This window comes from Pempheris klunzingeri, chromosome 21, assembly GCF_042242105.1.
Source record: "Pempheris klunzingeri isolate RE-2024b chromosome 21, fPemKlu1.hap1, whole genome shotgun sequence".
Lineage (NCBI taxonomy): Eukaryota > Metazoa > Chordata > Actinopteri > Acropomatiformes > Pempheridae > Pempheris > Pempheris klunzingeri.
In genome coordinates this window covers 22,206,857-22,222,990 of record NC_092032.1, presented here as the reverse complement: position 1 = coordinate 22,222,990, position 16,134 = coordinate 22,206,857, and the positions used below count along the sequence as shown (strand labels likewise).

At 48.6% G+C, this 16,134-nt stretch overlaps 1 protein-coding gene across 1 annotated transcript in view; it reads right to left on the bottom strand.

The window, feature by feature from the left end:
* The window catches only part of LOC139220946 (receptor-type tyrosine-protein phosphatase mu-like), a 121,463-nt gene that overhangs the window by 3,737 nt on the left and 101,592 nt on the right, over window positions 1–16,134 (bottom strand). The window contains exons 24-32 of the mRNA XM_070852841.1: window positions 12,649–12,736; window positions 10,799–10,875; window positions 9,500–9,536; window positions 8,740–8,837; window positions 5,993–6,109; window positions 5,696–5,850; window positions 5,444–5,579; window positions 3,270–3,419; window positions 372–545 (exon numbers count right to left, since the gene is read on the bottom strand). Coding sequence (XP_070708942.1) covers window positions 372–545; window positions 3,270–3,419; window positions 5,444–5,579; window positions 5,696–5,850; window positions 5,993–6,109; window positions 8,740–8,837; window positions 9,500–9,536; window positions 10,799–10,875; window positions 12,649–12,736 — 1,032 coding nt within the window. The remainder of the gene's footprint in view (window positions 1–371; window positions 546–3,269; window positions 3,420–5,443; window positions 5,580–5,695; window positions 5,851–5,992; window positions 6,110–8,739; window positions 8,838–9,499; window positions 9,537–10,798; window positions 10,876–12,648; window positions 12,737–16,134) is intronic.

Sequence of the window (16,134 nt, the reverse complement as noted above, 5' to 3'; positions counted from 1 at the left end):
TTGAACACACACACACACACACACACACTCTCTGTGGTCAGATATTTGGACAGAGTTGTTTATTGGTGAAATAATAGGTGTGATGAGCAGGTGAATACTGTGGTGTGTGTGTGTGTGTGTGTGTGTGTGTGTGTGTGTGTGTGATTAACCCATCTGGCATTTAAAGGGACAGACCGGGACTTTTATTATCATAGTTCATTGTCTTTTGTCATGAGAACTGTAGTCACCTGTAGTCACACACCTGAGGTCAGGTATGTGGAATCAGAAGAATATAATACGATATATGAATTATGATAATAACAAGGGGATAACAACGACTGAGAGCTCCAGAACAGCCATTAAATGGTGCTTGTGGCGTGTGTGTTACGTACATCCATCAGCGCGGCGTTGATGTAGTTGGAGCTCTCCCCATCGATGGTGATGAGGAACGGCAGGCAGCGGTCTGGAGGCAGCACGTCCATGCAGCGGTTCTTCTCGTGGTTTCTAGGCAACAGAGCAATGCTGCAGTCCTCTACCCGCAGCGTGGGCGTCACCATGTTCAGGGTCTGGGCACACCATTGTCAATATCACTGTCAATATCGTCACTACCATCGTCAATATCGTCACTACCGTCGCAACTGCCATCGTCAATATCATCACTACCATCGTCAATATCGTCACTACCGTCGTCAATATCGTCACTACCATCGTCAATATCGTCACTACCATCGTCAATATCGTCACTACCGTCGTCACTACCATCGTCACTACCATCGTCAATACCGTCACTGCCGTCGTCACTACCATCGTCAATATCGTCACTGCCGTCGTCACTACCATCGTCAATATCGTCACTACCATCGTCAATATCGTCACTATCATCGTCACTACCATCGTCAATATCATCACTACCATCGTCAATACCGTCACTGCCGTCGTCACTACCATCGTCAATATCGTCACTACCATCGTCAATATCGTCACTATCATCGTCACTACCATCGTCAATATCATCGCTACCATCGTCAATATCGTCACTACCATCGTCAATATCGTCACTACCATTGTCAATATCGTCACTACCGTCGTAACTGCCATCGTCAATATCGTCACTACCGTCGTCACTACCATTGTCAATATCATCACTACCATCGTCAATATCGTCAATACCGTCGTCAATATCATCACTACCATCGTCAATATCATCACTACCATCGTCAATATCGTCACTACCGTTGTCACTACCGTCGTCAACATCATCACTACCATCATCAATATCGTCACTACCGTCGTCAATATCGTCACTACCGTCGCCACTACCATCGTCAATATCGTCACTACCGTCGTCACTACCATCGTCAATATCATCGCTACCATCATCAATATCGTCACTACCGTCGCCACTACCATCGTCACTACCATCGTCACTACCATCGTCACTACCATCGTCAATATCGTCACTACCGTCGTCACTACCATCGTCAATATCGTCACTACCGTCGTCAATATTGTCACTACTGTCGTCAATATCGTCACTACCATCGTCACTACCATCGTCAATATCGTCACTACCGTCGTCACTACCGTCGTCACTTCCATCGTCAATATCGTCACTACCATCGCTACCATCGTCAATATCATCGCTACCATCGTCAATATCGTCACTACCATTGTCAATATCGTCACTACCGTCGTCAATATCGTCAATATCGTCACTACCGTCGTCAATATCGTCACTACCGTCGTCACTACCGTCGTCAATATTGTCACTACCATCGTCACTACCATCGTCACTACCGTCGTCACTACCGTCGTCACTACCGTCGTCACTACCGTCGTCAATATTGTCACTACCATCGTCACTACCATCGTCAATATCGTCACTACCGTCGTCACTACCGTCGTCACTACCGTCGTCAATATCGTCACTACCGTCGTCACTACCGTCGTCACTTCCGTCGTCAATATTGTCACTACCATCGTCACTACCGTCGTCAATATCGTCACTACCGTCGTCACTACCGTCGTCACTACCGTCGTCACTACCGTCGTCAATATCGTCACTACCGTCATCACTACCGTCGTCACTACCGTCGTCACTACCGTCGTCAATATTGTCACTACCATCGTCACTACCGTCGTCAATATCGTCACTACCGTCGTCACTACCGTCGTCACTACCGTCGTCACTACCGTCGTCAATATTGTCACTACCATCGTCACTACCATCGTCACTACCGTCGTCACTACCGTCGTCACTACCGTCGTCAATATTGTCACTACCATCGTCACTACCATCGTCAATATCGTCACTACCGTCGTCACTACCGTCGTCACTACCGTCGTCACTACCGTCGTCAATATCGTCACTACCGTCGTCACTACCGTCGTCACTACCGTCGTCAATATCGTCACTACCGTCGTCACTACCGTCGTCACTACCGTCGTCACTATCGTCACTACCGTCGTCACTACCGTCGTCAATATCGTCACTACCGTCGTCACTACCGTCGTCACTACCGTCGTCAATATTGTCACTACCATCGTCACTACCATCGTCAATATCGTCACTACTGTCGTCACTACCGTCGTCAATATCGTCACTACCGTAGTCACTACCGTCGTCACTACCGTCGTCACTACCGTCGTCAATATTGTCACTACCATCGTCACTACCGTCGTCACTACCGTCGTCAATATCGTCACTACCGTCGTCACTACCGTCGTCACTACCGTCGTCACTACCGTCGTCAATATCGTCACTACCGTCGTCACTACCGTCGTCACTATCGTCACTACCGTCGTCACTACCGTCGTCACTATCGTCACTACCGTCGTCACTACCGTCGTCACTACCGTCGTCACTATCGTCACTACCGTCGTCACTACCGTCGTCACTATCGTCACTACCGTCGTCACTACCGTCGTCACTACCGTCGTCACTATCGTCACTACCGTCGTCACTACCGTCGTCACTATCGTCACTACCGTCGTCACTATCGTCACTACCGTCGTCACTACCGTCGTCAATATCGTCACTACCGTCGTCACTACCGTCGTCAATATCGTCACTACCGTCGTCACTACCGTCGTCACTATCGTCACTACCGTCGTCACTACCGTCGTCAATATCGTCACTACCGTCGTCACTACCGTCGTCACTATCGTCACTACCGTCGTCACTACCATCGTCAATATCATCACTACCATTGATAGGATGAGTCTTTCTATCATTGATCTCCATCTACCAACCATCAGCACTGATACTGATAGGTGGATCAATACTTTACCCTGAACTCCTCTTTGATCTGACTGGAGTTGGTCTGAGGATCCAATCGGTTCATCTCGTAGTAAACTGACCGCAGCTGATTGGCTGGAACCGCCGTGTCACCGCAGAGACACGCCTCCAAGATGGCGTCATGGATGAAGACGTACTGCTCCTGGTGGACAGAGGGGAGTTAAACAGGGACACAGGAATCCTCCTCACCTCACCTCACCTCCTCCTCACCTCACCTCACCTCCTCCTCACCTCCTCCTCCTCACCTCACCTCACTTCACCTCCTCCTCACCTCACCTCACCTCCTCCTCACCTCACCTCACTTCACCTCCTCCTCACCTCACCTCCTCCTCACCTCACCTCACCTCCTCCTCACCTCCTCCTCCTCACCTCACCTCACTTCACCTCCTCCTCACCTCACCTCACCTCCTCCTCACCTCACCTCCACCTCCTCCTCACCTCACCTCACTTCACCTCCTCCTCACCTCACCTCACCTCCTCCTCACCTCACCTCCACCTCCTCCTCACCTCCACCTCCTCCTCACCTCACCTCCTCCTCCTCACCTCACCTCACCTCCACCTCCTTCTCACCTCCTCCTCACCTCACCTCACCTCCTCCTCCTCCCCACCTCACCTCCTCCTCCTCCTCACCTCACCTCCACCTCCACCTCCTCCTCACCTCACCTCCTCCTCACCTCACCTCCACCTCCTCCTCACCTCCTCCTCACCTCCTCCTCCTCACCTCCTCCTCCTCACCTCACCTCACCTCCTCCTCCTCACCTCACTTCACCTCCTCCTCACCTCACCTCACCTTCTCCTCCTTACCTCACCTCCTCCTCCTCCTCCTCCTCACCTTACCTCCACCTCCTCACCTCACTTCACCTCCTCCTCACCTCACCTCCACCTCCTCCTCCTCCTCACCTCACCTCCACCTCCTCCTCACCTCACCTCACCTCCTCCTCACCTCACCTCACTTCACCTCCTCCTCACCTCACCTCCTCCTCCTCCTCACCTCACCTCACCTCCACCTCCTTCTCACCTCACCTCCTCCTCCTCCTCACCTCACCTCACCTCCTCCTCCTCCTCACCTCACCTCCACCTCCTTCTCACCTCACCTCCTCCTCCACCTCCTCCTCACCTCCTCCTCCTCACCTCCTCCTCCTCCTCACCTCACCTCCTCACCTCACCTCCTCCTCCTCCTCCTCACCTCCTCCTCCTCACCTCACCTCCTCCTCCTCCTCACCTCCACCTCCTTCTCACCTCACCTCACCTCCTCCTCACCTCACCTCCTCCTCACCTCCTCCTCCTCACCTCACCTCCACCTCCACCTCCACCTCCTCCTCACCTCACCTCCTCCTCCTCACCTCACCTCACCTCCACCTCCTCCCCTCACCTCACCTCACCTCACCTCCTCCTCCTGTCTGTGTGTGTGTGTGTGTCTGTGTGTGTGTGTGTCTCTGAGTGTGTGTGTGTGTCTCTGTGTGTGTGTGTGTGTGTGTGTGTGTGTGTGTGTCTCTGTGTGTGTGTGTGTGTGTGTGTGTGTGTGTCTCTGTGTGTGTCTCTGTGTGTGTGTGTGTGTCTCTGTGTGTGTCTCTGAGTGTGTGTGTGTGTCTCTGTGTGTGTGTCTCTGTGTGTGTGTGTCTCTGTGTGTGTCTCTGTGTGTGTGTGTGTGTGTGTCTGTGTGTGTGTGTGTGTGTCTCTGTGTGTGTGTGTGTGTGTCTCTGTGTGTGTGTGTGTGTCTCTGTGTGTGTCTCTGTGTGTGTGTGTGTGTCTCTGTGTGTGTCTCTGTGTGTGTGTGTGTCTCTGTGTGTGTGTGTGTGTGTCTCTGTGTGTGTGTGTGTGTCTCTGTGTGTGTCTCTGTGTGTGTGTGTGTGTGTCTCTGTGTGTCTCTGTGTGTGTGTCTCTGTGTGTGTGTGTGTGTGTCTGTGTGTGTGTGTGTGTGTGTCTCTGTGTGTGTCTCTGTGTGTGTGTGTGTGTGTCTCTGTGTGTGTCTCTGTGTGTCTCTGTGTGTGTGTCTCTGTGTGTCTCTGTGTGTGTCTCTGTGTGTGTGTGTGTGTGTCTCTGTGTGTGTCTCTGTGTGTCTCTGTGTGTGTGTCTCTGTGTGTGTCTCTGTGTGTGTCTCTGTGTGTGTGTGTGTGTGTCTCTGTGTGTGTCTCTGTGTGTGTGTGTGTGTCTCTGTGTGTGTACCTCAGTCTGGACCATGTTAACCCTTCGTGCTCTCAGCTCTCTGACACAGTTGTAGATGTCGACCACACCCTCTCTCTCCGCCATGTCCAGCATGATGTCGATCACTATGAAACAACCTGTACGCCCGGCCCCCGCACTGACACACACAGACACACACACACACCGACATTATTTGTTACAGTAATGCAGTTGTAGTAATGTGTGTAATGTATGTATATTTGAGTGTGTGTGTATTATTGTGAGTGTGTGTACCTGCAGTGGACCACAGTGGGGCCAGCGGTGGGAGGGGTTTTGGCTTTGACGCGGCGGATGAATCCCAGCAGGCCGGTGGCATGCAGCGGCACGCCGTGGTCGGGCCAACCGGTGAAGTGGAACTGTCGGATCTCCCGGATCTCTGCCACGCCCCTCTGAAACACACACACACACACACACAGTTAGCATGTTCCTGTTTAAATGGATCTGAACTAGAAACTTACTGACTGAGGATTCATTCTTTCTGCAGCAGGAAGCTCAGACGGTGTGTGTGCTAGTTAGTTAGTGTGTGTGTACCTTCTCCACAGCAAACGTCCTGATGACATACTCTGACAGCAGCTGAGTTTCGATCAGCGTCACCTTCATATCGCCGTAGATCTCTGTGTCATCTGGCCAGTACTTACAGCACTTCACCTGGACACACACATGATAACACACATGATAACACACACAAGATAACACACACATGATAACACATGATAACGCACACACATGATAACACACACGATAACACACACAAGATAACACACACATGATAACGCACACACATGATAACACACACGATAACACACACAAGATAACACACACATGATAACACACACGATAACACACACAAGATAACACACACATGATAACGCACACACACGATAACACACACGATAACACACACATGATAACGCACACACATGATAACACACACGATAACACACACAAGATAACACACACATTATAACACACAAGATAACACACACAGGATAACACACACGATAACACACACATTATAACACACACGATAACACACACATTATAACACACACAAGATAACACACACATTATAACACACAAGATAACACAAACATGATAACACACACGATAACACACACATTATAACACACACGATAACACACACAAGATAACACACACGATAACACACACATGATAACACACACGATAACACACACATTATAACACACACGATAACACACACAAGATAACACACACATTATAACACACACGATAACACACACATGATAACACACACGATAACACACACATTATAACACACACATTATAACACACACGATAACACACACATGATAACACACACGATAACACACACATTATAACACACACGATAACACACACATTATAACACACACGATAACACACACATGATAACACACATTATAACACACACAAAATAACACACACGATAACACACACATGATAACACACACATAACACACACGATAACACACACATGATAACACACACGATAACACACACATTATAACACACACGATAACACACACATTATAACACACACGATAACACACACATGATAACACACATTATAACACACACAAAATAACACACACGATAACACACACATGATAACACACAAGATAACACACACGATAACACACACATTATAACACACACGATAACACACACATTATAACACACACATGATAACACACACGATAACACACACATTATAACACACACGATAACACACACATTATAACACACACATGATAACACACACGATAACACACACATTATAACACACACGATAACACACACATTATAACACACACATGATAACACACAAGATAACACACACATGATAACACACACGATAACACACACATTATAACACACACGATAACACACACATTATAACACACACGATAACACACACATTATAACACACACATGATAACACACACATGATAACACACATTATAACACACACATGATAACACACACAAGATAACACACACATGATAACACACACATGATAACACACACGATAACACACACATTATAACACACACACACACACACACACACATTATAACACACACACAACCACACACACACACACATTATAACACACACACACACATTATAACACACACACAACCACACACACACACACATTATAACACACACACACACACAACCACACACACACACACATTATAACACACACACACACACACACACATTATAACACACACACAACCACACACACACACACACATTATAACACACACACACACACACTGACACACACACAGGTCTCCTGCTTGTTCATTAACAGACTCATTAATTAAACAGAATCAAAGCAGCTGATATTAAAATCTCATTACAGCCCCCCGAACAACAAACCCCCAATTAACAGCTAATTACCGCTGAGCTAATCACACTGTTGCCACAGCAACAAATGAGGTGACGGGGGGAGGGGGTGTTACAGTGTGTGTGTTATACTGTGTGTGTGTGTTACAGTGTGTGTTGCAGTCTGTGTGTGTGTGTGTGTGTGTTACACTGTGTGTTGCAGTGTGTGTGTGTTATGTGTTACAGTGTGTGTGTTATACTGTGTGTGTGTGTGTGTGTTACAGTGCGTGTAACAGTGTGTGTGTTGCAGTGTGTGTGTTATACAGTGTGTGTTACAGTGTGTGTGTGTGTGTGTTGCAGTGTGTGTTATGTGTGTGTGTGTGTTACAGTGTGTGTGTTATACTGTGTGTGTGTGTGTGTGTGTTACAGTGTGTGTGTTGCAGTGTGTGTGTGTGTGTTATACAGTGTGTGTTACAGAGTGTGTGTTATACTGAGTGTGTGTATGTGTTATACAGTGTGTGTTGCAGTGTGTGTGTTATACAGTGTGTGTTGCAGTGTGTGTGTCTTCCTCACCCTCTCATACATACAGTGGTGTTTCACTGTATCAGGATAAATGTGTATATATCAGTTAATATATGTAAACCAGTGGCTTTGGTTCCCTTCATGTGTGAAGTTTGTGCTCAGACACGTAAACTTCTTCAAACTGTTCGTACGATTGTGACATTAGGTCTGATTGTGTCTCGCACACAAACCGTCCTGATGAGACTCAGAGGAGACTCTTCAACAGGAGATGACAAACAAACAGGAAGTAGAGACGTGACAGATGCACTCTGGGAAAAGGAGTCCCAGACTTCATCAGAGAGGAGAAAACAGCCAGATGGTGACACAATCAGGGTGTGTGTGTGTGTGTCTGGACTCACCCGGCCCACCTCCACCAGGTTGGTTACCATGACGACGGCAGCGGTGTTCTCCTGCCAAACCATCCGCCAGAAATCATACACTGTCTCCTGCATGGGACCTGGAACACACACACACACACACACACACACACACACACACACACACACACACTTTTCATATTAGACACCAGAGCTGTACATGAATTATAATGACTCTTTTAATTAATTCAAATTAAGCGCACGTATACACACACACACAGAAAATGTTTTTAATCACTGTTGACAGTCTGTGTTTTGACGAGCTAATTAGTTCATGCTAATCCATTCCTGTCCTCAAGTGTTTTACACCAAGAATCTGCTGCCTGCACACACACACACACACACACTCCATATTCATGCTGACAGACTGATATGTTCACACAAACACTCAGGTTTGCTCAGGAGGATGGATTTCTACCTGCAGAGCTCAGTGTGTGTGTGTGTCCAAAAGTTACTTTTAAACTTTTTATTTTAATAAAAAGTAAAAAATTTACGAGCCTCCAGATTTCAGTTGTGGGTGATTTGGCGCCACCTGTGGCCAGTGGTTGTAACTGCAGGTGAGTTTTATTACTACTGAGTTCTATTGGAGATCACAGTGGAGAACTAGAGCTCCCACAATGCTTTGGGGGATGTAAACAGGAAGTATAATATTCCCACATGTAGGGATGAACCAGCAGACGAACCAACAGTAATGTAACGCAAACTATCCATCAGTGTTGTAAAGTGTGTCTTCAGTTCTTACCTTGGGTGGCGATGTAGTGGTTGGGTCTGTGGTAGCCCTGGGAGATGAGACGAAAACACAACAGGAAAATGTCGGTTACATCAAACAGAACCAGAGACACGTCTACGGGGACTTATAACCAGCCCAGCTGTCGTTCTCTCCTCAGCTTCACCAAAGCTGGACAGGACTCTGATCTGTTCTCACCATATAGAAATGTCCTCACTACACATAAATACGCTCACTGTGCAGGTATGTCCTCACACTGCAGGTATGTCCTCACACTGCAGGTATGTCCTCACACTGCAGGTATGTCCTCACAGTGCAGGTATGTCCTAACACTGCAGGTATGTCCTCACACTGCAGGTATGTCCTCACAGTGCAGGTATGTCCTCACACTGCAGGTATGTCCTCACTGTGCAGGTATGTCCTCACACTGCAGGTATGTCCTCACACTGCAGGTATGTCCTCACTACACATAAATACGCTCACTGTGCAGGTATGTCCTCACAGTGCAGGTATGTCCTCACACTGCAGGTATGTCCTCACACTGCAGGTACGTCCTCACAGTGCAGGTATGTCCTCACTGTGCAGGTATGTCCTCACACTGCAGGTATGTCCTCACTGTGCAGGTATGTCCTCACACTGCAGGTATGTCCTCACAGTGCAGGTATGTCCTCACTGTGCAGGTATGTCCTCACTGTGCAGGTATGTCCTCACACTGCAGGTATGTCTTCACTGTGCAGGTACGTCCTCACAGTGCAGGTACGTCCTCACTGTGCAGGTATGTCCTCACACTGCAGGTACGTCCTCACAGTGCAGGTATGTCCTCACTCTGCAGGTATGTCCTCACAGTGCAGGTATGTCCTCACACTGCAGGTACGTCCTCACAGTGCAGGTATGTCCTCACAGTGCAGGTACGTCCTCACAGTGCAGGTACGTCCTCACAGTGCAGGTACGTCCTCACTGTGCAGGTACGTCCTCACAGTGCAGGTACGTCCTCACAGTGCAGGTATGTCCTCACAGTGCAGGTACGTCCTCACTGTGCAGGTACGTCCTCACAGTGCAGGTACGTCCTCACAGTGCAGGTATGTCCTCACAGTGCAGGTATGTCCTCACTGTGCAGGTATGTCTTAAAACTAAAGTTGGTCCTTACCACACACACACACACACCCTTCGAGACACATTTCCTCTGTAAGTTTGTTTACTGAGTTAACATCAACCAACAGTGACTGATGACAACCGTCGTCATGGCAACAGAGTTGATCAGGACGTTGCAGATCACACGAAAAATCAAACTGTGTGTGTGTGTATGTGACTCACGTCGACGTAGTTGGCGTTGATGTAATCGGAGCCGCTCTCTCCATCCTGAGGCTGCAGACGGACACGGGAGTGATCATCTAACACACACACACACACACACACACACACACACACACACACACTCTCAGTGTTAATTGGTCTTAATTGGTGAAGCTGAATAAAGGTAATAACACACTCACTTTGTGTGACGGTTATTGTTATTATTAACACAATAAAATCAATAAAGTCTCTCTCATTATGAGAAAGGTGTAAAAACGTGTTCCTCTTCACTCTACAAACATGAATTTCAAGGTTCAACATCTGATGCGTTCATCAATAAAACGACAGAGACCTTCCCAACCTGATAAACCAACAACAGGAAATAAACAGATGAAACAACATTAAACTACATTTCACAATAAAGCCTTTGAGAAAATAGAGGCACTGAATGAGCTCTATCGAACATAGACGTACTGCTCCTTTAAGGCGGAGACGACCGTTTCTGAGTGATGTCACATGTGAGAAATGAAACTGATCAAATCGATAGATTAATCAGTTCCTGCTGCCGGCAGCTGATTGGCTGTTACTCCTGTCACACACTCTTATCTGAACACACACACTGGTCACAGAGACAGGTCTGTGCGTGTGTGTGTGTCTTATTGGCTGGTGTGGATATGAAGTGTGTCCCTGCAGGCCACTGTAGCTCAGAGCAGCTTCTATCACACCTCATTAGCATAATGACACCACCACAGGGCACTGTGTGTGTGTGTGTGTGTGTAAGTGTGTGTGCATTTCTTCATGTCTTTGTGTAGTTATGAGAAGAAATGTTGGTTTTTACACCTGAGGAGCCTGAAAGGTCCATTAGGGTAAGAATGGGTCCTAACAACTACAGAAAGACACGATTATGTGTCTGTGTGTGTGTGTGTGTGTGTGTGTGTGTGTGTGTGTGTGTGTGTGTGTGTCTGTGTGTGTGTGTGTGTGTGTCTGTGTGTCTGTGTGTGTGTGTCTGTGTGTGTCTGTGTGTGTGTGTCTGTGTGTCTGTGTGTGTGTGTCTGTGTGTCTGTGTGTGTGTGTGTGTGTGTGTGTGTTGACGTTAGCCAGCAGCTGAGGCTGAGCAGCTGTCAGTGCTCTCTTTCTGGGACGTTAGCACATTAGCGTTAGCGGTCCCGTGACGTGCTGGTGAGACCTGGAGCCGTGTGCTGCTACATGCTGACACCAGATCAGCCTGATGGCGACACACAACAACACACAGGCGCCGGCAGCTGTGTGTTCACTGTCGGATCCGTTTGGAAAACTCACCGCAGCTGCTTTAAACGAAGGACTCAGTTAGCTTCATGTCATTGATGATCATCTGCGGCAGTTGTCATAGCAACATGTCCTGCAGCACAAACACTATGAATGCATTGTTTCCCCAAAAAGATTGACCCAGGAAGTTAAAGTGTAACTCCCCTGTTCCTACCCATGATCCTCTCTGTCCTCATCCTGGTGTGTGAGTGACTGGTAGGTAGTAAAAGTGTTGGAACTGGTCCAGTAGATCACCTCAGCCAGCAGACACCAAACGGGCTGCAATGGCTGCAACGTGATCCTTTGGGACAACTGCACCTGATCACAGTAGGTCCACTAAAAGAGCTTGTTTGATCCACTGACAGGCTCAGAGTGTTATTGTAAGTGTGTGACAGCATCATGGAAAGGATCCCTACAGAGAGAGACCTGGAAGATCCTTTTGGTTTAACCACAAACAGCACACACACCAGACTACATTCACTAAAACAGGAAGTCAGGAGACAGGAAGTGATTACATTTGGTGGCTGCTGGTCTACACTGATCTACCGAAACCCTTCATGTCCGGGTTAGGGTTCGCTGATACGTACAGGCGATGATGTTTCCATAGCGATTCTTCATGCGGTTCTCGTCCTTTTTGGCCGAATCCCACGGAGCGGACTGCCCCTCAAAAAAGCTCTGAAAAGACAAAAACACAGAGTTGGTTTAAAGGAGCCGATCCAGAGCGATGAAACTCAGGGAGCCACCATGAATAATGCAGAGTGTCGGGCTGGTCTCCGGTCAGGGCACCGATTAACACCAATCAGGAGGAGCAGCCTCTGGAAACACACTGAGGGTCAACACCACAGTCCAGGGAGGAGGGACGGAGGAGAGACGGAGGAGAGACGGAGGAGAGAGGGAGAGGGAGGAGGAGAGAGGGAGAGGGAGGGAGAGGGAGGAGAGAGGGAGGAGGGAGAGGGAGGAGGAGAGAGGGAGAGGGAGGGAGGAGGGAGAGGGAGGAGGGAGCGAGGAGAGACGGAGGAGAGAGGGAGGAGGGAGGAGGGAGGGAGGAGGGGAGGGAGGAGGGAGAGGGAGAGGGAGGAGAGGAGGGAGGAGGGAGAGGGAGGAGGGAGGGAGGAGAGACGGAGGAGGGAGGAGGGGAGGGAGGAAGTCTGTCTGCCTGTCTGCCTGTTTGTCTACCTGCCTGTCTCACACACACTTTGATCCACAGCAGGTTTCCTGGGTCGCTCATTAAAACGCCTGCAGACAGTCAGAGTGACATCAGTGTAACAGACATCCATCAAACTGAGGTGAGTGATGTCACACACACACACACACACACACAGTCACACACACACACACACACAGTCACACACTCACACACACACACACACACAGTCACACACAGTCACACACTCACATACACACACACACAGCTCTCCCTGACTGATAGTGAGGAACAAAAGGAGACAAAAAATAAAAGAGAAAAGAATCGAAGGAAGAAATGAACTAATGACTGCTGGCAGCCACTGAGTGTGTGTGTGTGTGAGTGTGTGTGTGAGTGTGACTGTGTGTGTGAGTGTGTGTGTGTGTGAGTGTGTGTGTGAGTGTGACTGTGTGTGTGAGTGTGTGTGTGTGTGAGTGTGTGTGTGAGTGTGACTGTGTGTGTGAGTGTGTGTGTGTGTGAGTGTGTGTGTGAGTGTGACTGTGTGTGTGAGTGTGTGTGTGACTGTGTGTGTGAGTGTGACTGTGTGTGTGAGTGTGTGTGTGACTGTGTGTGTGAGTGTGACTGTGTGTGTGTGTGAGTGTGAGTGTGTGTGTGACTGTGTGTGTGTGTGTGTGACTGTGTGTGTGAGTGAGTGTGACTGTGTGTGTGTGTGTGTGACTGTGTGTGTGAGTGTGTGAGTGTGTGACTGTGTGTGTGAGTGTGAGTGTGACTGTGTGTGTGAGTGTGTGTGTGTGAGTGTGTGTGTGAGTGTGTGACTGTGTGTGTGAGTGTGACTGTGTGTGTGAGTGTGACTGTGTGTGTGAGTGTGTGACTGTGTGTGTGAGTGTGTGACTGTGTGTGTGACTGTGTGTGTGAGTGTGACTGTGTGTGTGAGTGTGACTGTGTGTGTGACTGTGTGTGTGAGTGTGTGAGTGTGTGACTGTGTGTGTGAGTGTGACTGTGTGTGTGAGTGTGTGTGTGTGTGAGTGTGACTGTGTGTGTGAGTGTGACTGTGTGTGTGAGTGTGACTGTGTGTGTGAGTGTGTGACTGTGTGTGTGAGTGTGACTGTGTGTGTGAGTGTGAGTGTGTGACTGTGTGTGTGAGTGTATGACTGTGTGTGTGAGTGTGAGTGTGTGTGTGTGAGTGTGTGACTGTGTGTGTGAGTGTGTGACTGTGTGTGTGAGTGTGTGAGTGTGTGACTGTGTGTGTGAGTGTGAGTGTGTGTGTGAGTGTGTGACTGTGTGTGAGTGTGTGACTGTGTGTGTGAGTGTGAGTGTGTGTGTGAGTGTGTGACTGTGTGTGTGAGTGTGAGTGTGTGTGTGAGTGTGTGACTGTGTGTGTGAGTGTATGACTGTGCTGTGTGTGTGAGTGTGAGTGTGTGTGTGTGAGTGTGTGTGTGAGTGTGTGAGTGTGTGACTGTGTGTGTGAGTGTGAGTGTGTGTGTGAGTGTGTGTGAGAGTGTGTGAGAGTGTGTGACTGTGTGTGTGAGTGTGAGTGTGTGAGTGTGAGTGTGTGTGTGAGTGTGTGACTGTGTGTGTGAGTGTGTGAGTGTGTGTGTGAGTGTGAGTGTGTGACTGTGTGTGTGAGTGTGTGTGTGTGAGTGTGAGTGTGTGTGTGTGTCTGTGAGTGTGTGTGTGTGAGCGTGTGTGTGTGTGAGTGTGTGTGTGTGAGTGTGTGTGTGTCTGTGAGTGTGTGTGTGACTGTGTGTGTGTGTGTGTGTGTGCGTGAGTGTGTGTGTGTGTGTCACTGTGTGTGTGAGTGTGTGAGTGTGTGTGAGTGTGTGTGTGTGTGTGTGTGTGTGCGTGAGTGTGTGTGTGTGTGTGACTGTGTGTGTGTGTGTGTGTGTGTGAGAGTGTGTGTGTGTGTGTGTCTGTGAGTGTGTGTGAGTGTGTGTGTGAGTGTGTGTGTGTGTGTGAGTGTGTGTGTGTGTGTGTGTGTGAGTGTGTGTGTGTGTGTGAGTGTGTGTGTGTGTGAGAGTGTGCGTGTGAGTGTGTGTGTGTGTCTGTGAGTGTGTGTGAGTGTGTGTGTGAGTGTGTGTGAGTGTGAGTGTGTGTGTGTGAGTGTGTGTGTGAGTGTGTGTGTGTGTGTGTGTGTGAGTGTGTGTGTGTGTGTGAGTGTGTGTGTGTGTGTGAGTGTGTGACTGTGTGTGTGTGTGTGTGTGTCTGTGAGTGTGTGTGTGTGTCTGTGAGTGTATGTGTGTGTGACTGTGTGTGTGTGACTGTGTGTGTGACTGTGTGTGTGTGTGAGTGTGTGTGAGTGTGTGTGTGTGTCTGTGTGTGTGTGTCTGTGAGTGTGTGTGTGACTGTGTGTGTGTGTGTCTGTGAGTGTGTGTGTGTGTGTGTGTGTCTGTGAGTGTGTGTGTGACTGTGTGTGAGTGTGTGTGAGTATGTGTGCGTGAGTGTGTGTGTGTGTGTGAGTGTGCGTGTGAGTGTGAGTGTGTGTGAGTGTGTGTGTGAGTGTGTGTGTGAGTGTGTGTATGTGTGTGACTGTGTGTGTGACTGTGTGTGTGTGTGTGTGTGAGTGTGTGTGCGTGAGTGTGTGTGTGTGAGTGTGTGTGTGTGACTGTGTGTGTGTGTGACTGTGTGTGTGTGTGTGTGTGTGTGTGTGTGTGTCTGTATGTGACTGTGTGTGTGTGTGTGACTGTGTGACTGTGTGTGTGTGTGTGTGTGAGTGTGTGTGAGTGTGTGTGTGACTGTGTGTGACTGTGTGTGTGTGTGTGTGTCTGTGTGTGTGTGTGACTGTGTGTGACTGTGTGTGTGTGTGTGACTGTGTGTGTGTGTGACTGTGTGTGTGTGTGTGTGAGTGTGTGTGAGTGTGTGTGTGACTGTGTGTGTGTGTGTGTGTGTGTGTGTGTGTCTGTGTGTGACTGTGTGTGTGTGTGTGTGACTG